The sequence below is a fragment of the Nanorana parkeri genome, unplaced genomic scaffold (genome assembly GCF_000935625.1).
Source record: "Nanorana parkeri isolate BGI_ZX_2015 unplaced genomic scaffold, ASM93562v1 scaffold402, whole genome shotgun sequence".
Lineage (NCBI taxonomy): Eukaryota > Metazoa > Chordata > Amphibia > Anura > Dicroglossidae > Nanorana > Nanorana parkeri.
The window spans coordinates 1,192,886-1,220,439 of NW_017306670.1; the positions used below are offsets into that span (position 1 = coordinate 1,192,886).

At 40.0% G+C, this 27,554-nt stretch overlaps 1 protein-coding gene across 1 annotated transcript in view; it reads right to left on the reverse strand.

The window, feature by feature from the left end:
- Positions 1-925: 925 nt before the first annotated feature.
- The window catches only part of LOC108789509 (sodium/potassium/calcium exchanger 3-like), an 82,299-nt gene continuing 55,670 nt past the window's right edge, over positions 926-27,554 (reverse strand). The window contains exons 9-16 of the mRNA XM_018559543.1: positions 25,655-25,788; positions 23,414-23,574; positions 22,206-22,470; positions 16,993-17,159; positions 14,386-14,500; positions 12,822-12,934; positions 2,669-2,734; positions 926-1,508 (exon numbers count right to left, since the gene is read on the reverse strand). Of these exons, the coding sequence (XP_018415045.1) occupies positions 1,353-1,508; positions 2,669-2,734; positions 12,822-12,934; positions 14,386-14,500; positions 16,993-17,159; positions 22,206-22,470; positions 23,414-23,574; positions 25,655-25,788 (1,177 nt within the window). The 3' untranslated portion in view covers positions 926-1,352. The remainder of the gene's footprint in view (positions 1,509-2,668; positions 2,735-12,821; positions 12,935-14,385; positions 14,501-16,992; positions 17,160-22,205; positions 22,471-23,413; positions 23,575-25,654; positions 25,789-27,554) is intronic.

Sequence of the window (27,554 nt, forward strand, 5' to 3'; positions counted from 1 at the left end):
TATATATATATACATACACACACAAACACACACACATATTAGATATATAGATATGTTTTATATGTTTACAAAAATAAGCATTGCAGTGCATATGTCCACTAAAATCCCTGAATTACTGTTAGCTTTCATAACTTAGACAAACTACTGCTAAAACTCCTCAAATAGAATTCCTCTCTGCATATGTATAATAAATTAAAGATTTACACTATAAAATGGCTGGTTTGTGGTAACTGGAACTAACATTTGAATACATAATCTTTGCCTTGCTTGATGCCATAATAGAAGGTTTCTTTTCTGAAGCTCTAAATACAATATGGACAGATCCAGTGTATACATCATAAGTGTTCATGTTGTATCATCATTGAAAAGCATCTGTGCAAAATAAGCCTTTAAGAAACCAGTGTCCATAACCGTATTTAGCAAATTATATAAGACTATAGTTTCACTCAGAGATCAGGACCAACTATAAAACGCTTATACAAAAATACTGTAGCAGGCAGATTTAAATTAGAACATATACCAAGGGACCTTCAATTATGACCATGTTGCTTTGGATATAACAATGAACTTTACATACTGACAGATTTACCTATTTGCATCAAATTCCACTGCTGAGCACCAGTCCAGCACTGGAAATACACAAATGGATGGGCTTTGCAACCAATGTCAAGTCATCGGACTAAATTGAGGATGTCATGACAACCCATCTCTGGAAAAATCTATCTTTTATCCGTTCATTTTAAGAAAGAAGATTTGTTCATAGTATAAAATGCTGTCCAATGATCTCACCATAAAATAAATTATCAATGCAATCAATTTCTTTTAAAAAGTTCATGTAACGATCATCCTTTCAGTTGTCTGTTGTAGTTCGCACAGTCGATCAAGGGAGATTTATTAATGTGAACAAGGGTAAGTGTTTCAGCCATTTTATCTCATGATATTCCTCATAATAACTGATTACTGGTAATGAATCGTTCCTATTATTCTGCAACGTTTGAACAATCTCAAGTTCATAAATTACATTAGTCCAAATAACTTAAAAACAGAATGGTTTGTAGCAGACGTAATTTGGGCTGGCTTGAGGCCAGTTAGCAGCCTTTTCATCTGGAACCTTGGTCACTGTATAAAAGGATAATTACCAACAAGTTTTGCAATTTCTATTGTGCAAAAATAAAGTGGAACATAAAAACTGGGGAGGGTTTTGTCCCCATGGAATAAACAGGGAGAGTAGGAAGTAAGAAATTCTCATGAACAGTGACCAGTTGCCGACCTCCTAGTGCAGGATACGGGTCTTGCTTCTGTATTGCACCAAAAAGTAAGATGAAGTCTCATCAACCAATTGGCTCGATGGATCAGATTCCTCCTCCCCTGCACATTGGCAAGTTCACAAATGTAAAGACGTTAAATTCTGTAAGGATGGAAAGACACAGGAAGATGCCATAGAGGAAAATACATGTTATGCCCAACTTCTTGTCCAGTTTCCACTTGTTTAGACGAATACCACATACCTAAATGAATAAACAACAAGAACAGTCAGCACTGTGCCAAGGGTTCTATGACAACCCAAAAAACAGCACAAATAGGTATACATAAGTAAAATTAGGAATAATTTATAGAATTAAGTGAAGAGAAAAATGGAACTATGACCCAGAACAACCAAGCAATGAAATCAAATGAACTATTATGGGCTAGACAGACTTTCCTGGCCACCATTTTCTAATATGTAATTCCTAATGTTTCTATAAGAAGAGCAGGGGTTAACATTTAAAGTAATCCTGCATCAGTATATAACATGTAAAAAAAGAACAGAACTAAAAGAATACCAGCTTGAGGGTTCATGTCGACGGGTGTTCAATTCAACCAGATCTTGCTAAGTCAATGGGAGTTTGCTGGCCTTCATTTGACATGCATTACAAGCGCACCTCAATGCAGGGCAACAAGGCCCATCAACATGAGCCCTAAGTTGGTCAGGCAGGCCAAACTGCATTATGGATGGGGGATGGGGAGGGGTGTTCCTGCTTTTTTTAAACCCACCAGATATTTTTCTGAAGACACTTTGGTGCTGGCAGAGGTATGTTCAACCACTCTATGATACATATTAGGGCACCTCAATGCTTGCCTTAACATGTTAAGAATCCACATTTCTTAAAAGTGTTTCTAAACCCAAGAACAAAAATGTAATCTATTTCAGTTTAGCAGCCCACAGATGTATTAGCTTCTTTAGTTTTCTTTTTTTTTCAGGCTCTTTTGCTTTAATATTTACGTGGTTAGCCTGACAGTAACACACTACCTGTCCTAGGTTGACCGTAGGACTATAGAATACCTCTCTTCATCTTTATAACATGGAGGTGTTCTGTAGCTCAGAGACAGAAATGAGACCAATGCTAACTGATAACAGTCAGCAGAAAGAGAATATACTATCATTAGCTCACAAGATTTGTGGCAGGAAAAACAGGAATTTCTTTGCACTCATTAAACAAATGTAAACAAAAAAGCCTGTTTACATCCACTTTAAATGTAACCATGCAGAATGTTATCCATATTCATCATTTCATCTCACAGAACGGGGTAGGAGTATGCTAAACCTACTGTAACTGAATGTATCTGTTAGTATCACTTTTTTATTTTGTTTAGCATTTTACCTATCCTTAAAAATGTGCCCACATACCGTAACAAACAGGGAAGCCAGAAGCAAAGCCACAGAATATATCAGTCCTCTGCTGTTCAGATGGATCTATAATAGACATCAATAACAGTATTACAGACAGAAAATAGGGATCTGAGACATTGTTCCAAAATGCAATATTTTAATTAAATGGTGACATATATACATGTAACTAACGTTTACCAGATAATTATTAAATCATCAAACACTCTAAAATGAAAAATACCCCTGAGCAACAGTAAAATGTATGTGAAATAAACAATGCAAGCTAAGTACACTTCCACTTTGCAATGATTTGCCCATGATACAAGAACTCTTGTCCCTGTCTGAAAATGATAGAACCTGTGCCACTGTATCCCTAACTCTTCCTACCAGACTGATATACATTTTTGGAAACATCATCAAATCATCCTTCCAATCTGAAAATCATACGCACAACCCAGATCCTCACCCCAGTCTGATTTCCACCCACACAAGTTCTCCTCAATGGGCTAATAACCAGCTGTGAAGATTTCCCCTCAGCTGGAATAACATGCAGATCATGTCATCCTGCCCTGAAGGTAACCTACTAGAACTAATAACATATTCTCAGCCCACTAACAACCCCTGAGGCTCAAGGACTTGCTTTACTTCAAATGATCCCTCCCCTACAACAATGTTGTAGTAGAAAACTGAGATAGGCAGCTGATACTCATGTTCTGTGTGAGAGATTGAGTTAGGAGGCGATGTTTCCAGATGAAGTTTCATCTTACAGCCAAGATATATAATATATCACATAATACTAGGTCTCTGGGTGACAGCTCATGGACATAAAGAGGCCTCTAGGTGAAATTGACGTTGTGCAAGAAAAAAACCATAGCGCCAGACCAAAATGTTAAGAGACCCTGAAGATTTAATTTCATTATAAACTATTAAAAGGACAAGCCAGTTTGTTTTTGGGTCCCTTCATCGGGGTTTAAGATTACTAGTATACTTGTAAGAATCTGGATGTTCTCAGACTTCAATGTGTAAAAATGACTAAAATGAAGATCTCATTATTAAGAATACCAGCAATACCTTTAGATACTGTGTTCTGACTTACAAATTACATTTTCTAAAAGTGACAAAATCTAGTTCAGACGCTTAATTTTTCTGACCTGGTTGACTTTCTCAAAGGTTATGTAGTCTGACATAGTGAATTGGGATGAGGTTTGAGGTTCGAATTCACAGCAAAACCCTGCGAATCGTAAGCTATTGGCTGAAAATTTCACATTTGCTTTGCAAGAAATAGGGAACAATCTATAATGCAGTGCATAGACTTTTTCCCCAAACAGCAATAGCCAATAATGTGAAGGGATAGTTAACCCAACCCTCTACAAAAGGATGAGCTAACAACAGTCATATTGTCAATGTGAGTTTAAGGATTTAGGGAGAGCTGACAACTCTATGTATGGATCTATGTGTATTCTATTTTTTTTTATTTTGGCACTGGCAGATGCAACAGTTGCTTATTAGCCCTGAACCATGGCCAGAAGTGAATAATGTAATTATTACTACCCCTCCCTCCCACCTCTTGCAGTCCGATGCAAAGTTCACAAACTTTAATTTTTGACAAAAATTTGAAAAACCGTTTGCAAATTAAACCTGGGCAGATTTGCTTATCCCTATAGTGACATGTTCTCATATAGTGCTATGTTCTGTCTCACAAATGTGCATTTGCTTATTGTACCCACTATACCGTATTACACATCAACAAAAAGGCACAATTTTGCTAGCTGCATCAGCAGGCCTAGGGCTGAGGATTGAGAAGTTATAGCAGTATAAGTATAAAGGTAATCCTATTCTACACCTCTTTCTTCTGACGGGACACTATCTGATAGATTACCTTATGCTCATAAAATTGCTCTAATGCAACAGATCCAGTTCCCAGGGGCAAGATTAAGAAAAGCATGATGCACACATTTGGTAAAATTGTGAGTTCTAGTTTGATCTAGCAGTGATCCCACTGACAAAAGTCTGCGTTCAGTCTGAATTTCATGATCCACATTACAGGGAAAACATGGCATCTTTCTTGCTGAAATTAGAAGACCTACATAATGTATTTCTGTTCAGGGTAACATTTATACCTGTAACCCTTCTTTGTGGTTCTTACAGGTTTACTTCCCTAACCCATCAACAAAGCCAGAGTTATTACAAGATGAGTGTTGGTATTTCAGAATAGCTTAAATGGTGACAGCATTATACATTACCCCTTCATGACTGAGGCCCTTTTTTCATTTTTTGCACCCATGTTATTCCACATTTTAGGCCTGAAAATGACTTAAAACCCCCCAACATTATATATTTTCTGAATGCCAAGACCCTATAGAATAAAATGGTGGTAGTTGCAAATTTTTATGTTGCGCAATATTAGCGCAACTCCTTATTAAACCCCAACATTTAGTGAAAAAATTAATGTTATGCCCCAAAACACAACAAAATACCAATACAAAAGTCGCCGGGAGTCTGTTTAAACAGCCCCGATGCTGGCGACGTACACTGTCGACGTCAGTCACGAAGGGGTTAAACTGGAATGAAGAATAGAGCCTCTGATATTATCATAAATGTAGTCCCAGCTTCTTCAAAAACATAATTATTATATGCCAAAAGGAAAGTCTCTCTGGAATGAAAACTAAAACAGTTTGCAAATGAATATTTATTTATTCTATTAAACGTGTATTTATTTGAATACATGTGTAGTTTGTATTTAAAAATTAGCCTAAATATGTCACAATAAAATAAAATATGTATTTCTAAATTCAAACACATATATAACATGTATTTATACACACACATGATGCCTACCCTTATAGAGAGATAAATAACAAATTGCCCAAACTTATCACATGATGTTTTTACAGTCCATTAGCATAGATTGAGCTGGTTTCCAGGAACAGACTGGTATTTACCTGATCATAGATGAACTTAGTTCACTTTTGAGCAGAATTAGGGCTCATTAACACTTAACGTACAATGAAGGGAATGTATCAAATTGGAGCAGACAAATTCTGGAGCAGCTGTGCAAAACAACTAATCAGTCTCCCTCTTTCATTTTTAAAACTTAACTGACCAAACTTAAGAGAGAAGCTGATTGGTTTTCATGCACAGCTGCTCTAGATTTTGTCTGCTCCAGTTTTGATAAATTCCCACCATTGTTTTTGATACCTATTCTGGGAAGACTATCAGGAGACTGCTGCATTCATTGTGCAGTAAGGAGGAACAGGAGTGTACAAGATCATGACCAGCAACTAAGAATAAGGACAAAGGGGTAGACAACTATGGCCAATGTAAAAACCAGAATGTCAAGTACAGTCAAGGTAGACAGACAGACAAAGACATAACCAGACACGCAGAAAACCTGACTATCTGTCATTGGTCAATGAGAAGTGTCTGTGGTGTGGGTGAACTCTTCTGATTATAATAGACCCCTTGTGTCTAAACTGCTCAGGTATGCCCAGGTCTCACTGCTTGGCAGACCCTTCCCTGTAGCCATGGCTGATAAGAGTACGAGACTCCAATGCATAATGGAAGAGGGATACACAAGGGGTAACAAACACAAGGGAACTAAAGGTTAGGCCATACACTATACAATTTCATTATACAATCTCATTTTCAGATTTATCAAAACTTTGTAATATGAGGACAAACCTAACAATGTTTTAATTTCTATCAAATCAGACAGGCCCTGGTAGACCTGAAGGAGATTGTAAAAATATACTGGGAGGAATTTATCAAAACTGGAGCAGACAAAATCTGGAGCAGCTGTGCATGTCAAGCAATCAGCTTTTCTCTTCAGTTTGTTCAGTTAAGATTTGAAAATGAAAGAGAGAAGCTGATTGGCTAACAAGCACAGCTACTCCAGATTTTGTTTGCTCCAGTTTTGATAAATTCTCCTCAATGTACATTGTGTGGTCAAACTTAGGCCTTAAAACAGAATGGAGGAAATTAAGCAACAATGGATTAAAAACTGGAGGGCTTGACTTTGAAGCAGTAGATGCAAACAAACAATACACCAATAGGATAGTATAGGGAGACAAGAAAAACTGTGACAGCACAGAGACCTCAAATGAGAATTTAGATGTGGTACAACAAGACAACTAGAACTGGGAAAGATTTTCGCTAGGGTTGACCAAAAGTGATAGAATCGACCAAACACCAGTAGTTAGGACAGAAGGATGCCAGGGCAGGATCAGGGATCTCCAGAGAAAGAGTCTGGACGTAAAGAGGAACTTTACCCATATCTTCAAAATAACAACAAAGGCACATTTAGAAATGTTTAGTAATGACAATCTACAAACACATACTTCTAGATAATTGCCGGCTTTGTATTCTTTGCATACCTTATTTTTATTTTCCTCCCCATTCTTCTCACAGTGGCCATTTTAACTAAGGGCACATTGGAGGGTGACTACTTTTGTTCCCCATGGTTTCTGTGTGTGTTGTAAAGTAGTCAACGCTCCAAGCTCGCTCCCGTGCTAGACTATAATCTCACGTTTAGTTTACTAATTTATATTGAGATTGTAGTCCATCACGAGTCGAGCTTGGGACCACGGGGAACAAAAGAAAACACCTACCAGAAGGAAGGACAGTGTCAGCACCAATTCAGACATCATTTGAGGATCTACTTTTGAGTGATACACAAATAAGCTACATTTTTGTTACTGGTTATGGTGCTTGAATGCATTTTTAAGCTTTAGTGTCACTTTAAGTAGTCATTTTATAGTGTTTCTTTTATTAAACAAAAAGTATGACCAACAGAGGTCTGGACCTTCACAAAGCATTCAGAGTTTTCGTTAACAGCTGAACTTTGCAAGCTTATAGTCAAATCTAGTAGGGAGTTTTATGCGGTGATGTAATCTGTACAGGAAATAATGTCATGCTCTTTACCAATTAACTTCACATTCCATAACTAAACATTTCTTAAAGCTGTCAAGTTCACATACAGATATATAGAACGTTATTGTGCAATATAATCTTTACATTTATATTTATAAGTGGCAGTGTACAATTTGTTCCACATTCCAGCATCCCTTCTACCTTATACAAATTGTGATGAAGTCCTGCCAATTATAGCCCCATCAGCAGGATATAGTAGCAGGACTTATCACTGTTAACCATTACTTTAGGAAATAACTACCCCAACCTTCATGAATTTAAATATTTGTCGCCATAGCTAACCTGTTGAAAACTTTAAATATACTTAATAAACCAAGCGCTATTGGTTGCATTAAATGCATCTGAGTTTGTCAACAGTTCTAATAAATCTACTGAGCAGCATTGTAATTGTAATAAAAAATGACAGTCAAACTGGAAAGCAGATGTTACATACTGTACAGTATATGCATTCCGTAAGGCACACCAGGCTTTAATATAACATGCCTTTGGGTCTCATATTGTTTATGATCTCATGTACAGGATCCAGTAAGAAGCATCATATATGGACGCTTGTTGTGTCTACATTAATTTCTGTTTTTTTGTTCATAGATGAATCGTAACACACTCGGCACTTCCAATAGGTACTTGCCCTCATCTTTCTTACAGTAGTTTATTTCTCCTGACAAGCAAAGAAGTTGGAGCTATACCCATCATCACACGTAGTTCTTTCCTTACCCAAAAGCTAAAACCTAATGTAACCCTTAAATTACCCGTAACATGTAATCTGCCATTAACCTAACCCTGGAAAAGTTAATCACCCTAAGGTTGGCTTCACAATTATGTGTTGTAGCAACACACACACTTTAACACAAGTTACCCCAACACAGGTACCTAGGCATTATGATGCTATGGTACCCCAACATACTAACCCCATGCACCTGTGTTGCAGTCCACCACATCCCACAGTAGCACACTGCATCAGACTGCACAGGTGTGAAAGGGCCCTAACACTTAACTCTGAACCACACCCTAGCCTTAACCTTATTTTGAAAATTAACCCTTCCTTATACTTAGGTTTAAAACAAAACCTAATACTTAAGGCCCCAAAAGCTAACCTTAAACATAATGCCCAAACTCTAATCCTACCCATAATCTTAGGCTGCATTTACACTGGGCTTGTATGTGTGTTCTGGGAATGCTGCGGCAAGAATCTACAGATTCTTGTGGCTAGAATCCTAGGTGTGCCCATTCAAATGAGGCCGTTGTACCCGTTCAAGTTAATGACAGGATGACAGCAGCCGCATCTGCCAGCAGCAGTCCACATGTAATCGTACATGGTACAATTACCTGTGGTTTGGGATAGATGATTGCCCAAGGATGCAGGATAAATGTCTCCAGGGACGATCATCTATCCCAAACAATCATCTATCCTAGGGATGCACCGATACCGGTACTAGTATTGGTATCGGTGCCCATACCAAGTATTTTGAAAAGTACTCGTATTTGCCCAAATGCACCGATACTTAGCCCGATACCGGAGCTTTCCTCTGCAGTGCCGCGAAGGAACACAGAGCCAGCTTCCAATCCAATTAGAGAGCCGGGCAGCACATCCTGACCCGCCTCCCAGCTTCCTGATTGGCTAGTAAGCCAGCTTCACTTGTTGCTAGGCAGCCTGGCTTCCTGACCAATCAGGGAGCCAGGTGGCTGCCTGGCCAAGACCCGCTGCCTGGCTTTCTGATTGGTAAGTAAACCAGGGTGCATAGCAACAAGTAAAGCCAGCTTCCTAGCCAATAAGGAAGTCGTAGGGTGGGTCATGTCAATCTATCCAACACTTGGGATTCCTGCCCCAAGAATCCATTGGTGCTTACCACAGGAATACTAGAATGCATGAAAATGCCCCGTGTGAATGCAGCCCTAACACAAAATTAAAGCAGGCCTTACATCAAAATGCAAGCTCTGCTTAAAAGTTATACTCCCCACATATAAAAATGTTGTAACAAACAAAAAAAACCCACACATTAGGAGAGCACTTACAAAAAAACTTAACTGTCTAGGCACTGCAGGCAGAAGTTGAGGTGTAAGGTTGCTATATTTTTTAAGTTCTCCAAATTTGTTTTAGTTTGTATCATGCAACAGTTTTACATGGGGAGGCGGGGAGGTCTTGCTAATAAGCGCACCTTGTATTTTGATGCAAGGTCTGCTGTAACACCATCAAACCCATATTTACCTTGTCATCACCAAAGTACCTAGCAACCCGGTGCCAACATCAGAGCCAAAACCACCATGTCTTTGTGCAAAAAGAAGCAACGTTAAATGCAGGTGCCAAAACTAACTGATTCTAAAGACATTTCATCCAACGTTAATGTTGCCTGCTGTGATTGTTTGCAGTAGCTAAGCCATACAAATATTGTCTGAAGGTATCTAATCTGTTAGTATCACCAGCCAGCCACGCACACATATTTTAACAATAATAAAACTATCTGCAAGCTATCCAGTTTATAGCGAATATTATATTTATAAATAACACTACTATGTAATCAGGAATGGTATCATTTAGATTTTCATTTTGTAATCACTGAAATGAGTGCAATATACATAAAAACATCCGCTGCATAGGACAGAAGGCTTTTCTTCAGCTTGCAGTATGTGAGTGCCCCGAGGGAATGAATACTAGCCAAGGAATTCTCTCTTCTGGGAAGCACAAATGAGTGTGATGGATCTTATTGCTGGCCTTTCCTGGAGCATTATCTGTAATTCACTGGACGGACACTGTGCTGGCAAAGCCTGCTAATTTTAATTCCGAGAGAGGCTTAGTTACTTTTTTGATTAAAACAGACAGATAGCGGAAATGCAGTTATCTCATAATTCAATGAATTATTATAAAGGTTATATAAAGTTATTTTATACTGATTACTTTTACATTTTCTCTCGCCTGCTTTCATGATCGTGTTTCTAACAGAGATTGACAGTTTTTCCTGCAGTAGATGTCTGCATGTCAGACTGAGCGGAGATCTCTTATAAAGTTTAAAGTGGCATTTGTTTACTTTCCTGTGCCTCTAGCAGAGATCAATGTGGTTGATTGAACAGATCTGGGTGGAAGATATCTCAGTGGAGGTGGAAAGGAGGGAAGAACCACACAGTATGGCATACATAACCCAGTCCTATTTAATTCCACCTCAATAAACCTATCCTAGCTTACTTTATGGAGAATGAAGTGAAGTTTCTTGCTTATCCCCCTGGAGAATTACAGAACCTGTGGGAAGTGTGGAACTGTTTCCTAACCACGAGAGAATAGCATTATATTCACTGCAACAAATCCTACACCCAGGTCTTTAAGGAAACACCCAATATTTCAGGATATTCTCCCAGTCTCTGGAGATGCTCTGCATTTGCTCAAGACTACAAAGACATACAGTGATGCAACCTGTTCCCTGAACCCTCTAGTCCCACATGATCTAGGACCAGTGCAGCAAACTGTCAGCACTCTGCGTTTTGGCATCTGGCACTATATCTATCCTGTCAGTGTTGGGTGGAGTGATCTCATACCCGACAGTGCCTGCATAGGTCCAGCATCAACATCATCTAGCAGTAGACAGAAGAACTATGCAGGCACCATCAGGCAGGAGATCACTACTCCATCATAGATCCAGTGAGAGAAAGCAGGGACATGGACAGGAAGGGCAGGGCATGGAGTGTCTTCTCAGGTAAGTAACTTCTGAACACCAATGATGGAGCAATTTTCATTCCACTGACAACAGGGTTGTTATATCCTAGTGACATCAATAGGTCCCGGAGTGGGGAGTCCATTTCACTGACACCAGCTGAGGGGGAGTTATCCCACTGACACCAATTAGAGGGGAAGTTTAACCCAGTGACACCGACTAGGGGGTGTTTGCTAGCTTTCATAGACCCTAATCCATAAAAATCTTGTGACTGAGATTTTACTGCAAAGAAAATAGATAATATGAGGGTCTCAGAGGGCTTCTGGATTCCAGGGATGGATTTATTTAAAAAAGCCATGTGTGCGTCTTTAAGTATATAAATATTAGTTACAAGGTAAATAAGGGTATACAGTATATTCTGGTCCAAAAACAATTGATTTTAGAGCACGACCACCAGGTATGACACATGGTTCCTATTTACTCGCACTGTGTGAAACATAATGGTGAGGTCTCAGGAAAAATGTTTGCTAGTACAAAGTACCATTGGAGAGAGACTTTATAATTTGCATCCATGAGAAACATGTTTAGTACATTCTATTTAACTATTTGTTTTTAAAAAGGGTATTACAATACAGTTTACATACTGTATAATGCATAGTGTGGGGCCGCGTTAAATGATAAATAGGACCCTGGACGTTAATTCCACTATTTTAAGACATTTTCTGTTTCCAGGACTAAAGGCCAATAAATGAGTAACTAGGAACACAGTGTCTGCTTCTTGTACCAATTTATCAAAGATTGTTTATGAACTAACTGCAGTGAAAAAAACATGTGTAATCTCATAGTGACAGCAATCGAGCGGTGCACATAATACCATAATCCCCAAATGGAAAATGTATGTGGCTATGTTGTCCAGTGTAGACCCCAAAGATTACATAAGAGAAGTTAATTTAAAAAAAAGGCTGCGGTTGCGCTGATCACAATGGATTGCATGAATATGACTTGATCTTTTCTGGATTTAGAAAGCTACATGTTGGAGTTACAATGTAATGACTCAGGACAAATGACTCAGCACAGTACAGGTCATCAGGTAGTAGGCCACACATCCTCAAAATCCAGTACATTCATCTCTGTAATTAATATTTGAGATTACTGACTCTATGTAGATTTTATGTGTATGCGGCTAAAAAGATATTTTTTCTGTAAAGTGCACGTCAGATCCAATTTCTATACTCCTGGTGGCTATATTGAGATATTACTGATCATAATGACCCTTTTCCTCACAAACTGGCTATTGCTTGATATGGTATAGCAAGATATCAGTGCTTTACTTTCGGAACAGTCTTTATTCTTAGAAATTGTAGAGCTGCAGGTGACAAGATTTGTCTTGGCATATTGTATCTAGGTATTTGAGTCAGGGGTGGCACAAAGTAGGGAGAGTGCTATAACTATTTGGGACAGGGGTTACTTGAGGTAGGGAGGGCTGTCACTATTTGGGTCAGGGATAGCAAGAGGTGTGTGTGGGGCGGCGGTTGTGACACTATAGTAACAAAAAGTTAAACATTCTTTTTAATAAGTGTTGATTGGATGAAGAAACTTACATATGAGCCATAGTCCACTGCTAGGGTCTGTAACGCCCATGGAAGTCCAAGTCCAATAAGAATGTCAAATACATTGCTCCCAATTGAATTTGATACAGCCATGTCTCCCAGACCTATAAAAAAAAGAACAAATTAACCAGAGTAATTGTTTGAATGTTACTCTTTTATTCTAATTAAGGTTAGTTCTGAAGAAAGCTCTGTGGGGCCCTGGATTAAACTCCCCATGGACACCATCTTCTATGGTCTTCTTGTGTTTGTGTCGGACTTTTACCTTTATCCAAAAATATACTGTGTATCTGTATGACTGTGGTCATTGTCGAACTGTAAGCAGGAACTGTTGAGAATAATCTATGTACTCCAACTCCTAGAACCGCGAGTGTTTCTGACTTAGGGCTCAAGGAGATGCAGATTTGACTCCCCTCGACCTCTACATACACTAACTAAATCCATGAACATCTATTTTTAATTTAAATCATACATGTGTTTTTTTTTTTTTTTAGAGCAGAGCAAAAGGTTTGCTTTAACACCCACCCACCCCCCTTTACCTTTTCTAAGCATATACTTCATTCAGTGCCGGGATCCAAAGGCAAGGCCTGGTACTTCTGGGTATGGACGAACTTATGACTCACACCAGGAGATAGTGTTGAGCCAATTTCCACTGTCTATAGCTGTGTGTAAGCTATGACTCAAATGCCTCATAGCTTGCACAGGTCTTTACTTCACTCCTGGTATCTGAGTAGGAGGGGAACAAGTTCATGTTCTCCCTGTGCTTGCGTTGGTTTCCTCCGTGTAGTCTGGTTTCCTCCCACACTCCCAAGACATGCTGGTATGTTAATTGACTGGGAAGGGCTAAGTGAACTTGTTGCTTTGCCCTGTGTGTGGAAAACACAAGCACTCGATTAAGTGTGCATGAAGTAAAGCACTTTTTTATTAAATTGTCACATGCGTCATACAGCCAACGTTTCGGGGCCCTCCAGAGTCCCTTCTTCTGGGTGACATAGTGACAACAACAAGTATGCGACTTCAGCTTTATATAGTGAAACCACACAGAATTCTGCGTGGCCCCAAAACGTTGGCTGTATGACGCATGTGACAATTTAATAAAAAGTGCTTTAGTTTTGCACACATCATCAAGTGCTGGTGACTTCTATTATAGACTGTATCTAACACGGCATCATCCGTGTTGTCACTTCAAGCACCAACCTTTCATCCAAGGTCTGTTCGCTGTAGTGAGTGCAGGTGATTTCGTATTATCGGGAAAAACACAAGTTTACAGTAGGTACCCCAGTTGTTTGATTTGGAGCATCCCAGGAGTCTTACATGCATATACTTGATGGGCTGATTGAGAACCTGCCCCTACTCCCTCCTGAACCACACTAATATTTCATTACGGTGATGGACTGTTTCACTGGTACCAGAGGACACCCCATGATTTGCCTTCCTTATCCACAAAGTCTCAGTTATATACTTCTCTGAGTGCAAGAAGTATTTTTGAAAGTACAGAAAGTGCATTACAATCATCTCAGTTGCTCCATTTAGGAGATGGACAATAGACCACACTAACCTTGTCTTGCTACTATCAAGCTGGCCATACAGTCTGGTACACTTGTTCCAGCCGCCAGGAATGTGATCCCCATAATTACATCTGGTATTCCTAAAGTGTAGCCAATGATAGTAACCTGGAAAACAAGAATACAAATGTAACCAACAGTATTTCAGAAATACAAACTGTATCTAATTTGTACTTTCTATACCATGTATTTTACACACACACACAGCATTTTAGGGCTTGAATGTTTGCATACATTTGCAAGCAATAACACAATGCATACATTTTTATATAATAATTACTTGTTTTGTGCATAGAGGTTTCTATGTGTAGACAATCTGGGGGTCCAGGTTAAAGTGATATTAAAGTCAGAAAGCTTTTAAGCTTTTTCAAACGCTGATTAAATCACTCACAATGGATGCTGCTCCTTGATGTTTAAAAGTTTTAGTTTCCTGCAGAATCAGCTGGTCCCCTGAAAACTGGTCCTGATATCCTGTTTTAGGGTGTCACCTTTCCCTTGCAGGGCCCTATGGAGACACCCTTGTGTGTGTTAGTAAGCTCTGTGTGTCTCAACAGACACAGCAAGGCAAGTCCGTTAACTGCTCCCCTCCCCTCCTTCCTCCCTTCTCCAGGCTAGTTGATAGACCGCTGCTGCAGACTTTACTGTCCCTTGTGATCCTGTACTGGACAGGAAGTTCAGGGAAGCTGAGCTGAGAGAGTTGGAGTCAGCTGTTCAAAAACATGACCAACCTACTAACATTCTACGAAGAGGTGAGTAGAGATCTGGATGGTGGGAGGCCGTTGGATGTGGTACATCTGAATTTTGCCAAAGTATTTGACACAGTGCCACATAAACGCTTAGTACACAAGCTAAGGTCCATGGGCATAGGTGAAATGTTGTGTACGTGGATAGAGAACTGGCTACAGGAACGTGTCCAGAGAGTATTGATAAATGACTCTTTTTCAGATTGGTCTAAGGTCGAGAGTGGCATAGGGGAGTGGGCAACTATATGGCAGATGAGGTTTAATGTTGAAAAATGTAAAGTAATGCATTTTGGGGTTGAAAACAGGCAAGCGGAATACACATTAATGGGAACTCCACTAGGGAAGTCAGAAATGGAAAAAGATTTGGGGGTCATAGACCACAGATTGAATAATAGCACGCAATGCCAGGCTGCTGCAAACAAAGCAAGCAGAGTACTGTCTTGTATTAAAAAGGGTATTGTGGAGACAAAGCGATCATTTTGCCACTGTAAAGTTCACTAGTTCCGCCTCATCTGGAGTATGCGGTCCAGTTTTGGTCACCAATTCACAGAAAATATGTTGTTGAGCTGGAGAGAGTCCAGAGAAAGGCAACTAAACTAATTAAGGGGCTGGAGGACCTAAGCAATGAAACAAGGTTACTAAATTTAGACTTGTTCATGCTGGAAGTGAGGAGATTAAGAGGGGACATGATTTTGATGTACAAAATGTTTAGTGGTGATGGCAACATCAGCAATAAACCTTTTACAGTAAACTCCAGAACAAGAACTAGAGGCCACCAGCGTAAATTGGTGGAGAAGGGGCGTAGGGGCTTTTTTCAGTCAGAGCGGTTAAAGTCTGGAACTCGCTGCCACATGTAGTGGTATCAGCAGAGAGTATTGAATCATTCAAGCAGCATTTAGATACCTTCCTCATAGACCGTAACATACAGAGGTACCGGTACACTTAAACACAAGGTCACACAGTGACTCGTGTACACACATACACATGCACAATCACACACAGACACACAAAGGTTGAACTTGATGGACCTGTGTCTTTATTCAACCTCAAATACTATGTAACTATGACTGTAAGTGCTTGGGGAAAAATGTAAAGAAATACTTTGCTGGGCAATGTATATTTATTTGATCTAGATTCATTAATGAAAAAAGTTTGAGCATTTAATACTGTCAGTATTCAAGATCAATGACACATGCTTAATCTGCTAGGTCACCTTTATTGGTTAGCAAAAAATGTGTTTGGAAAATGTCCTACATACAGCAACCCCTATAGGTTCTACTGGTATGGTTGCACTTGGGATATTACAGTTAAGATGTCTGCATTTGTATGCCTATGGTCGGGGCTCCAGAGATTCTCATATTCTTCCTGATAATCCCTACTATGGCTCTACAACTGTCAAGGTTCCCATTCATCCAGGTCATGGTATATCTGAAAAAAATAAATCAAGGCAACTGGACTTGCTGTATTTTTCTTGAAGATGTTTCACTGGTCATCCGACCAGCTTTCTCAATTCAGAATAACTTGTACAAAAGTTGGCTCCAAGCCTCTTAAAACCAAAGCATGTACTCCTAATGCTAATAAGAAATGACCCATGATGATGTCCCCACAGTCATGTCATAGGTGACTATTTGTCATTAGACAAACTGCCATCAGAATGACTGATACTGGATGGTCGCACTGACAGTTCTCAATCTGTGTCTATCTGAGCAAATTCTAACAAATATAAAAACAAGATAGCATGGTCCATAAAAACTATTTAAAGCCTGACATGTTTCAATAGAATAAAAAATAAATAAACCTATCTGATTGATTCCTTTATATCACACAACCCAGTTATGATACAGTCAAAGATCTTACCATCCAGACCATCACATAAGAATAGGCTGCAATCCAGATGGAGGACGAGATAAAAGTAACCATAAACCATTTCTCCCAGCGTGGCTTAGCACAGTTAGGTACAGTGAAGTACATAAGGAAGGATAACGGCCAGGTTACCATCCATTTCAGTCTGTTAGCTCCCCCAGCTGTTGAGGAACAAAATGAAATAATTGCGATGTGTCAGATATATTAGTGCAATAAAACACATGAGTTCAGATTACACAAACAATAAAGTCCACAAGGAGACTGTAAGCAAATATTTATTTCCTGACAATGTTTTGGTGGTTCTGAATCTTGGGAGGTACTTCTCCCTAGGCAGGAAAGCAGATACACAGTCTATTGACCCCATTTAAAAGGGTGTGCTCAACAAATGTGTTGTGTAATGGACATTAAAAACGAATGTACCTTTTTATAAAAGCCAGGAATGGGGCTTTTAAGCCAACATGTCAGATCTACTTAGTTAAAATCACATGTTCATTACAGTATTTCATTAAAGGGTTGCAATAACATTTTCACATAAAAGATAAAATCACATATTCTGATCCTGATTCACATGTAAATAAAAGTTTCAATTTGAAAATGACAGGATCAAATATGGAGACACATTAGACAGTCCTCGATGGTCACTGCTGCAAGACTCCTCTATGCGTTTCGCCAAAAATGGCTTCCTCAGGAGGACAAGAGCAGTAAACTAGAGAGATTATAGTGTATCATAAGAACACGAGTCAGAAATCATGATAATATACTCAAAGTTGATACATGTTCATAACGAATGGCTTACTGTGAACCAGCTAATTGTATGACTCGATTGTGAGTAAACAGTACAGGAAACCCCAGGACACAAGCTTCCCCCAGGGGGGCCGTAGGAGGGGCAAGAGCATAAGAAGGCCACCCCAAATCACCACAAGCAAATTGTAATGTGAACATTTTATAGTAACTTTTAATGAAATAATGTAATAAACGTGATTTTAACTAAGTAGGTCTGATGTGTTGGCTTAAAAGTCCCATTCCTGGCTTTTATAACAGGTACATTCAGTTTTTAATGTCCATATCTAACTGGGGTGTAGCCACTCAGACCTCCCCCTGCTGAACACTATCAGGTCTATTCACAAAAGGGTGAAGGGTTTGGAGAAGGCAGGAGAAGTGAACAATCTAGGACAACATAGCTGAACTGGAAAGTGAGCTGAATTGGAGAATTTTTCCAAATCAGCTATTTTGGCCTCGATTGTTCACTTCTCCTGCCTTCCCAAACTCTTCACCCTTTTCTGAATAACCCTGTATATAATTCTACAAAATGAATAAAGTGAAGAAACCAATAGCAACCAATCAGAAGTCATCTCTCACCTGATGCCACTACAGTGAGCTGAAATATAACTAAAGCTGGCCATACACCTTACAATTATCTGCAGATTGTCTGTGGTCAGATGGAAAAGGTGCAACAGATTCCTCCATCTACAATTAACTGTGTGGATGGAGTAATCTCCACCTGGGCCAACCACAGAAAATCTGCAGATAATTGTAAGGTGTATGGCCAGCTTTAGGTGTATGGGCACCTTGATGCAGATCTAAGGGATAATGCAGTGTTGTAAAATAACACCCTTATCCTCATCGTTGAAAGTAAATATTCCAGCTCAGACCCCAGACCAGACTGTAGCGGCTTTGGAATGTGCAAAATTGGGCAGTATTTACATGCTACTGGGAACCACGTGGGGTGCTGCAGATGTTGGTCTAAATGCCATGGAGAGCAATATTTAAAGGAGGATGTAAGCTCTGCAGGACCCTTCAAGGTCCTGAGAAGGTCCAGCCGCACTGAGAAGACATTGCAGACTGGTCAACATAGTTGACATATCATTTTAATGACAAGGGCAAAGGAAACATTGGGCGTTTTTTTTTTTTTTGCAAAACGTTTTTTCTTTTTTCCGGTTTTTTTTTTTTTTTTTTGCAAGATTTTTCTTATCTTTTCAGGTTTTTTTTTTTTTTTTTTGCAAGACGTTACTTATCTTTTCAGGTATATGTAATCCCTAATAATAAACTTTTCTTATTTGCCCCTTTTTAGTCTTGTCAACAAGACCACTAAATGTGTTTTGTTATTCACTAACCTCAACTCGACATATCACCCAATCTGTCCTCTGCTCCCAAAACCTCCTGTACTTTAGCTCCCTCATCACCTGCTCCAATGGTCAACTCCAGGACTTCTCCATCGTCTCTCCATTCCTCTGGAACTCCCTATCACAATCTGTTTGGCTATCTGCTACTCTGATCTTTACGTGATCCTGAAAACTCTTCAGGGAAGTGAATCCTGCCTTCTCCTAAAAACTGTACTTTTACGTTCTCCATCAGCTCTTCCCTTACGGTTATTACCCTTTGTATCACTTGCCTCTCCTTTTATATTGTAAGTTCTCGTAATCAGGATCCTCCTAATCCTCTTGTCTTAAATTGTAATGCAACTACTGTATATACTGTACTGCACATACTGCCTCCCTTTATTTTGTAATGTTCTGCTGGTGCTATATAAATCCTGTATAATAATAGTATTGATCACTTGTTCGATAAGTGCAAAAAATGCTTGTTGATCCTGCCGGAAATCTTGTATGCTGAAAACTAGGGATGCACCGATATATCGGCTGCCGAAACATATCGGTCGAAAATGGCACTTTTGGCTAAATGACAAAAGTGTAATTTTTCTGCCGATACAGCGGTGCATCCCTGTTTTCTTTCCTCCCCGCTGGGCGCTGCTCTGTGTGCCAGCGGGGAAGAGAGAAAGTGTCACAGGCGGCCGGCGTCTCTCCTCCCACACTGCTCAGTCTCCTGTCACAGTCCGGCAGAGCGGTGTGTGGGCGGAAACAGCCTGAGCTGTCACAGCAAGCTAAGCTCTGCTCGCTGCACCGCTCGCTCAGCCTCCTGTGACAGCTGTCAGGAAGGAGAGCGGTACAAACACTCAGAGATCAGTGACCGCTGAGTGTTTGTACATAATTGAGGACATGGTATGGTTACTATATCAATTATGAATGAATGGGAAGTGATCTACATCACCTCCTGTTCATTCATGATTGTAGTTATAGTAAACAAACAATGTTATAATGTTACAAATGAACAGGAACACTCATAGAGGATTCCTGTTCATTCATAACAGGGGCTGCACTCTGTGTCCTCAATCTCTTTTTCTATTTTAAAAGGGAAATATCAGGGGTCTGTTTAGACCCCCAATATTTCCCCGAAGCCCCTAAAAGTAATGTAAAAAATAAAAATTTGAAAAAATTAAAATAAAAAACATTTTCGGTTTCGGTCTCACATTTTTTTTAATTTCGGTTTTGTTTTTGAAATTTCCATTTCGGTGCACCTCTAAAACTTCCTCTGCTTTCTGCCTCTGCTGACTGTTGTCAGTTAGCATTGTTCCCAGCCATCTCTGTGGGCTACAAAATACCTCCCACCTATGTTATAAAGAAGAGGAAAGTGGTAGGGGGTTCTATAGTCTTGTGCTATGGTGACAAAATTGCTGCTCCAAAGATACATAGTGATTGAACATTGTAACCCTAGGACAGGAAATATTATATTCACAGGATCACAAGGTGAAAATAAAGAAAAACTGTGAAAAAAATAATGCAGCCTCCACATCTAAGTGTTAAGGTGCACTATATTAATATTTTGTTCTTGGGTTTAGATACACTTTAAATGTGTTAGTACCTAAAAATATGATGCCAATCCAGACAGTAAGCAGCATTTGAGAGATTAGAAGATTAGAGAGTATTACCTACGCCATCTGTCCTCTGGTACCCTATCCAATGATGCCTATAAAATGTGTACTTGGGAAAGTGAAATTATTATTTTTATTTTACAGGATTTATATAGCGCCAACAGTTTGTACAGCGCTTTACAAAAGTGAGGGAGACAATACAATTAACAATACAATTTCAGTACAGGAGGTAGTAGCTCGTGAGAGCTTACAATCTATTAGGAGGGGCATTTAATACAAAGCAGTACTGCATTAGAAAGGCAATGGACAATGTACTCAGCAATTCAATTGTATTGTTCTGTCTGCTGTGAACTGAAGAAAAGTTAAATCTTCCTAGTTGCTATGGGATACCACATCACACATCTTTTTTTTTAGCACCCCTATACATAATTTTAGTTCTTTGGTCAAGCTACATTAATCTTGTCACCCACCTCCTGGCACAAACAGTACACCTGCAAATGGGACTAGTTCATGTTTGGAAACACTGGCACTTTAAATGAACCTGTACTTTTATTGGGCAGGGCAAAGCTACAGGTTCGCATTAATGGAGATCTCCACAGATGCATATATACTTACTTTCTCTTCACACCTCTGCCACTCAAATGAGCCACCAGGGCCCATAGAAAAGCCCTGTGTAAGCTATACTGTATGTTGCTGGAGTCATAGTTTAAACAGGGCTATAGTCTCACTGTGTTACAGAACTGATTGGTCCGGTGCTGTCACATGAAGTGAGTCACATGCTCCTCTGTACCTGGAAATATTCCTTTGGCTCATGAAGCTGAATGGAGAAACTATGCAAATGTGAGTAGAAAGGAAAGGATTCAAGTAAACCTTTTGCTTTGCCCTAAAATTTAGGTTCACTTTAAAGCCCAACTGATGTTTCAGTTTAAATCAGCTAAATACACTACACTCCAGGAGCGTCACAACACATATCAAAGGTGTGCAAAGTCTTACCGTTTGTTTTCTTTACAAAGCAGCCATCACCTGAGTGGAAAAACCTGAACCAGCATCTGCAGAATGGGACGCTTGCTGGCAATGTGGAAGCAGTGGTCTCCCTGTAGAGGTCCAACACATGCCCTTCTAAGTCAAATCCAGAACCCTTTAATCAGCAGGGAGCTTTGCTGATTGCAGAACTATAGGTATGAATAAGTAAGGGGTGTGCTGGACCTCTGTAGAGAATCACTGGTTCCACGCAGAGAGAAAGGGTCCCACTATGCAGCTGCTGGCAGTGGACAGGCTTTTCTACTCAGGCTGTGGCTGCTTTAGAAAGAAAACAAACTCTAAAACATTAAAAACATTTTGTTTTTATGCACCTGGAATACATTTACCTGTTTAAAACTATTTCTTCAATTAGGCTTTATGCTTGGTAACAATGGGAACAATTTAGAGGAACACAAAAAAATGTCACATTTTGCTATTGTAAAGGCTTGCCAACCAACTTGAACATAATGGGACTTACAGGGAAATTCAAAGGGTGTGAAAGGTCCATCATTGTCATCATCCTCTTCTTCTTCTTCCTCATCGTTTTCATTATTCTCATTGTCCTCATTTTCGGTCTCATTGCCAGCTTCAGCCACATCTTCATCTTTTCTGGTGCCATTGGCATTTCTCTCTGTTGAGTTCCCTGGGCCCGTCCCATTCTCAACTGCATGTTTGATTGGAATCTTGATAGTGACTTCTGACTCCCCATTAGCATAGCCTCGACTGTTTATCAATCTCTGCCTCTGCAAGGGAAAATCCGGTACAGACATAAGGCTTAGATGTATGGCAAAGATGCATTGGCTTGTTGGAAAACTACCCTTAAAGTGAACCTATTGCAAGGCTATGGACATTTAAGTATTTGCAAATTCTTAACAAGCAGTAAATGAGCTTTAAAACAAGGCTCTGTAGCTGCAGACAATGCCGAGCAATTCATCCTCAAGTCATTTAAGTCGTTCTTTCAGTAGTTCAGCTGAACCTGTCTTGCTCTGACCTATTATTAGAGAATAGAAGGCTGGAAGGCTGCCAATTCACTGCAGACAGTGGGGACAAGGGTGAGCTTGGCCACTGCTGGAAGCAGAAAGCAGCTGGAGCTGAGCTGCTGAGTGACTGACTTGAACAACTTTGGTGCTTCTGCTGTGCACTTTGAGGAAGAATTGCTCCGCAGTGCCTGCAGCCACAGAGGTCATTGATGGCATGTCTTAAAGATTATCTACTTCTAATCCACTACAAATGCTTGAATGCTGATAGACTAGCCAGAGGTTCAATTTAAAGGCAAATGGGATGACTCATTTTTTGACCCTTGGCATTATTGCCAAACACTTCGAGGGCATAGTGAAGCCCTTCTTGCTACTGCTCATATAAATAACACTACCAGATGCAAGAGTCTCATGTTGCCTCATGGTATGAAACAATTTTGGTAATTTTCTACAGCAATTATGTTTTTTTCAGACTTGAATTTGTTTAAGGAAGATATTATATTGCACTTGCAAGCCTTTCAGCCCAAAATGCCATACAAAAATTAGTTTTAGCAGAGCTGTAAATGTTTGAGTATAACATTTAACATTCTATTGAAGGGTTTTCAACTTATACATATACTTGCAGATGTTAAATTATTAAATCTTTGTTGCTGTATTTTTTACTTTAATCATTTAAGAAAGAAAGAGTATATGTTTCTAAAACACTTACCTCATTTATCAACATGCGACTGGCCATGGAAAGACGAGTCCTGGGGGGGAAGTGGCTTGTTATCATGATTCTCAGACCAGCCTCGGAGAATGATAATTGATGGGGATATGCTGACAGGATCTCATCTACCATGATCACTGACGTTTTACGATGGAAATTTCCTGTAAGCAAAATCAATACACAGAAAAAAGGCACAGAGTTATGATTCTACACATTTTACCTGTGAAATGCGAAATGTGAGTTTAATAACCACTACAGCTAGTGGCAATGCCAGAAACTCTAGGCTGACATAAAACAATACCAATTAATGCATTTGTTGGTCACCTAAAAAACATTAAATATACACATACTGTATATACAGTATATACACACACCGACAGGGGTGTGGAAATTTTTGAAAAAACTACTTGTCCAAGAGCTAAAGCGGGGGCCAAATCTACTTGTCCTTCATAACAATCTACTTGTCCTGAGACAAAAAAAAATTTGTTTTAATTAAAACTAGGGATGCACCAATACCGCTTTTTGGGTATAGAGTACGAGTACCGATATTTTGCTTTCGGTACTCACCGAGTATCAGTGCTTCCGTTTTGAACGAAACTGCATGTCCCGGGCGTCGGGCGATAGGAATTCCACACCCCTGCACCGATCAGCCATAACATTATGACCACCCGCCTAATATTGAGTAGGTTCCCCCTTTTGCCACCAAAACAGCCCTGACCTGTTGAGGCATGAATTCCACTAGACTTCCGAAGGTATGCTGTGGTATCTGGCACCAAGCCGTCAGCAGCAGATACTTACAGTCCTGTAAGTTGTGAGGTTGTGGCCTCCATGGATCAAATTTGTTTTTCCAGCACATCACACAGATACTTAATTGGACTGAGATCTGGAGAATTTGGAGGCCAAGTCAACACCTCAAACTCCTGACTACTGCAGACTGCGAACATCCCACAAGAGCTGCAATTTTGATCTGACCCAGTTAACAAGGGCAGCGAACCACTCCTTTTCCTGCATTGTCCATAATACGATAAAAGATCCAAAAGCAAATCCAGCAGAAAAAGTAAGGCATGTTTATACTAACAATGGGTTAATGGAGCAAGGAACTCAAGCTCACAGATCCTACTGGCAAACAGTGGTGGAGATACCCTACAGAGGGCTCCTGCAAAAAAAAAAGAAAAAAATCTGTCCTTTCCCACTGTCAGTCCCCTTGAGGTAAGGATTTAGTAGGTTATATAAACCACCAGAATCCATCCAAAACTGAGGTATCAATTTATGTGTGCTTAGTCTTTCAGATACAGGAGTCCATTTTTACTTTACAAAGCGGTTGCTTCATTTTCAAAGTAAATGTTCAGGTATCTTAAAGAGAAACTTTACCCATATCTTTAAAATAACAACAATGACAATCTACAAACACATATTTGTATTCTTTGCATACCTTATTTCTCTTTTCTTCCCCAGTCTTCTGACAGTGGCCATTTTAACTAAGGGCAGGTTACTAGCTCTCCTTTACTTTCTGGAACTCTGGCACATGTGACTAGGTGACCATGCACATCATCTCATGGGAGGAAAATACCTTTCCCTGAGATCTCATGAGATTATGGATTAGATTTCCCAGCAATTATCTGCTGATCATTGCCAGGATGCAACGCTTGTGCACATTACATTACTTGTGCCAGACGTGGTCCTGGACGTAGATGAACTCTATTTGTAAGTAAATGAAAAACAAGTTTAGCTAATGAAGGTAAGATGATTTTGTATCAGCATGCAGAGCTGCATGCTGATGTCATTTTTAGTGAAAGGGGGTAAAGGTCGGCTTTAACTGAATAAGGTGAAGCTGTATTTACTTCAATTATCCAATCATGTGCCTACAGAAATGCAGTTTTTTTAAACTCACTTGCACATGCTTGGGTATTTGAAGTGAACACAAATTAACATTACTCACTAAGCTAAGTGAACTTTATCTTCTTCTTTAGTAAATCAATCCCAATGACTGTTCTAAGACCCTCCAAGTGTACTGACAATTTACTAAATTGCCATTGCAAACCCCTGGTGAAAACACCAAAAGAATCAGAATATATTTTAATTTTCATGTTATTACTTTTACTTTCATAAAATTCATATCAGAAATGTGCAATTGGAGAAATTAATTTGAATTAAGTTCCCCTTTAAGGTAAAAAAAAACCAGGTGCAATTCTGTTATATTGCTTCACATCTAAAAGAAAAATAGTGAGTAACTGCAATTACCTTTTTTAAGTAAGACCACAGTTGCATCACAGTTGACGTTGTCATCTAAATCTGCATTACTCGCTAGTCCATTTGCCATGTTTCCTGCTCCCTTTTTTCTCTTATCGAAGCAATTATGTATGGAAGTGTTGAACCTGAATCAAGATGTCCTGAATTAGATGCCATATTCAGAATGCTAGTCACTATTCCAAGAACATTGATATAATCACCTTACCAATTATTACAGAATTCTGACATATGTTAAAATGAGCACTTAAAATATACCTAAACTCAAAAAGTGAAAATTTGTTTTCTTAACTGCGCCCCACCTACAATCTGCAGATAAGCATTCCTTGTACTGTTTCATGCTGAGAGAATATTCATGTGCACCCTGCCCCTTCCCCTCATTTGACACTGGCTGCTTCAGTCCCCACTAATGAATTGGAATCAGGGTGGTTCGCCACAATAGGTGAAACTGGCGATCCCATGGCACAGCCATGTTTCTTCCTGTAGAACTTGTTCTTGTACTTGAAATAGCTGGTACTCAAGCAAAGGTCCAACAAGGCACACACTTGATCTGGGTTAAGTTCTGTCCTGCTGCCTAGGGTGTTGTCTAGTAGCAACCATTTTCTCACTGTTCCAATTGCCTCTGTGGTGGGTATGCTCGTGAAGAAGGATGAAACATCATAGGATACCATTGTTTCTTCTCTGCCCAATATTGGTGAGACATCTATTGTCTGCCACATGCAATGCTGTTTTAACACCTCTCTCTGGGCAGGTTAATAACACCTCCTAGACTCCAATTTTGTAAATGCAATCAGCACCTGGTTGTGACTAACAGATTATGTGGATTGGAGCGACATTCACCATATTTATTCCCAGATAATTTTTTGTTCAAGTCATTCTGAATTGAGAATTGGATGGCCAGTGAAGCGTCTTCAAGAAAAACACAGCAAGTCCAGTTGCCTTGACTTATTTTTTACAGATATTTAATGCTCATTGTTCTTCTGGGTGCCTGCTGGAGAGGAGACTGCACCTGAGGAACTGCAGTGCAAGCATCTCCCTGCTGCTGCTTCATTCAGTGGATCTGTGTATTCTTGACATCTCCTGCCACTTTTGATCATTCCCTTCACGGGTCATCAGTTCATCAGAACACCAGTCATCAGGGTTGTGGGACTGACATGAGGAAGCAAAGCATAGCTACGCTATCAAGATGGCCACATCCACACAGAGATATGGTATGGAACATGGCATAGTGAGTCAGTTATGAGGAAACATCAGCTGCAGGGATATCACAGGTAATAATTAGGGAATTAGGGATGCACCGATACCGGTTTTTCGGTATCGAGTATGAGTACCAATACTTTGCTTTCGGTACTCGCTGATACCGAGTACTGATACCGGTGCTTTTGCTGGCATGGAACAGGCTTCCCGCGCAATCTGGAAGCCGGGCAGTGGGTAATGACATACTGCCCATCATCCTGATTGCCCGGGAAGCTGGCTCCATGCTGTTTGGCCGGCTTGATTGTGATTGGCCGGGAAACCGGCTTCCCAGCCAATCAGCATCGAGCCGGCTTCCCGGCAAATCAGGAAAACAGGCGGCGAGTAATGACTTGCCTCCCGGCTCTATGCTGATTGGCTGGAAAGCCAGTTTCCCGGCCAATCAGCAAGGAGTCAGCTGTTTGGCTAGCTCGATGCTGACTGGTCGGGAAGCTGGCTTCCCAGCCAATCAGCATGGAGCCGGCTGTTCGGCTGGCTCGATGCTGATTGGCCAGGAAGCCGGTTTTACGTCCAATAAGGAAGCTGGGAGGTGGGTCATTACTCGCCGCCCTGCTTCCTGATCGCACGAGAAGCTGGCTCCATGTTTCCCTATGGCACTGCCGGTCAGAGGAAACCTTCTCCTCTGACCGGAAGTTCTGGT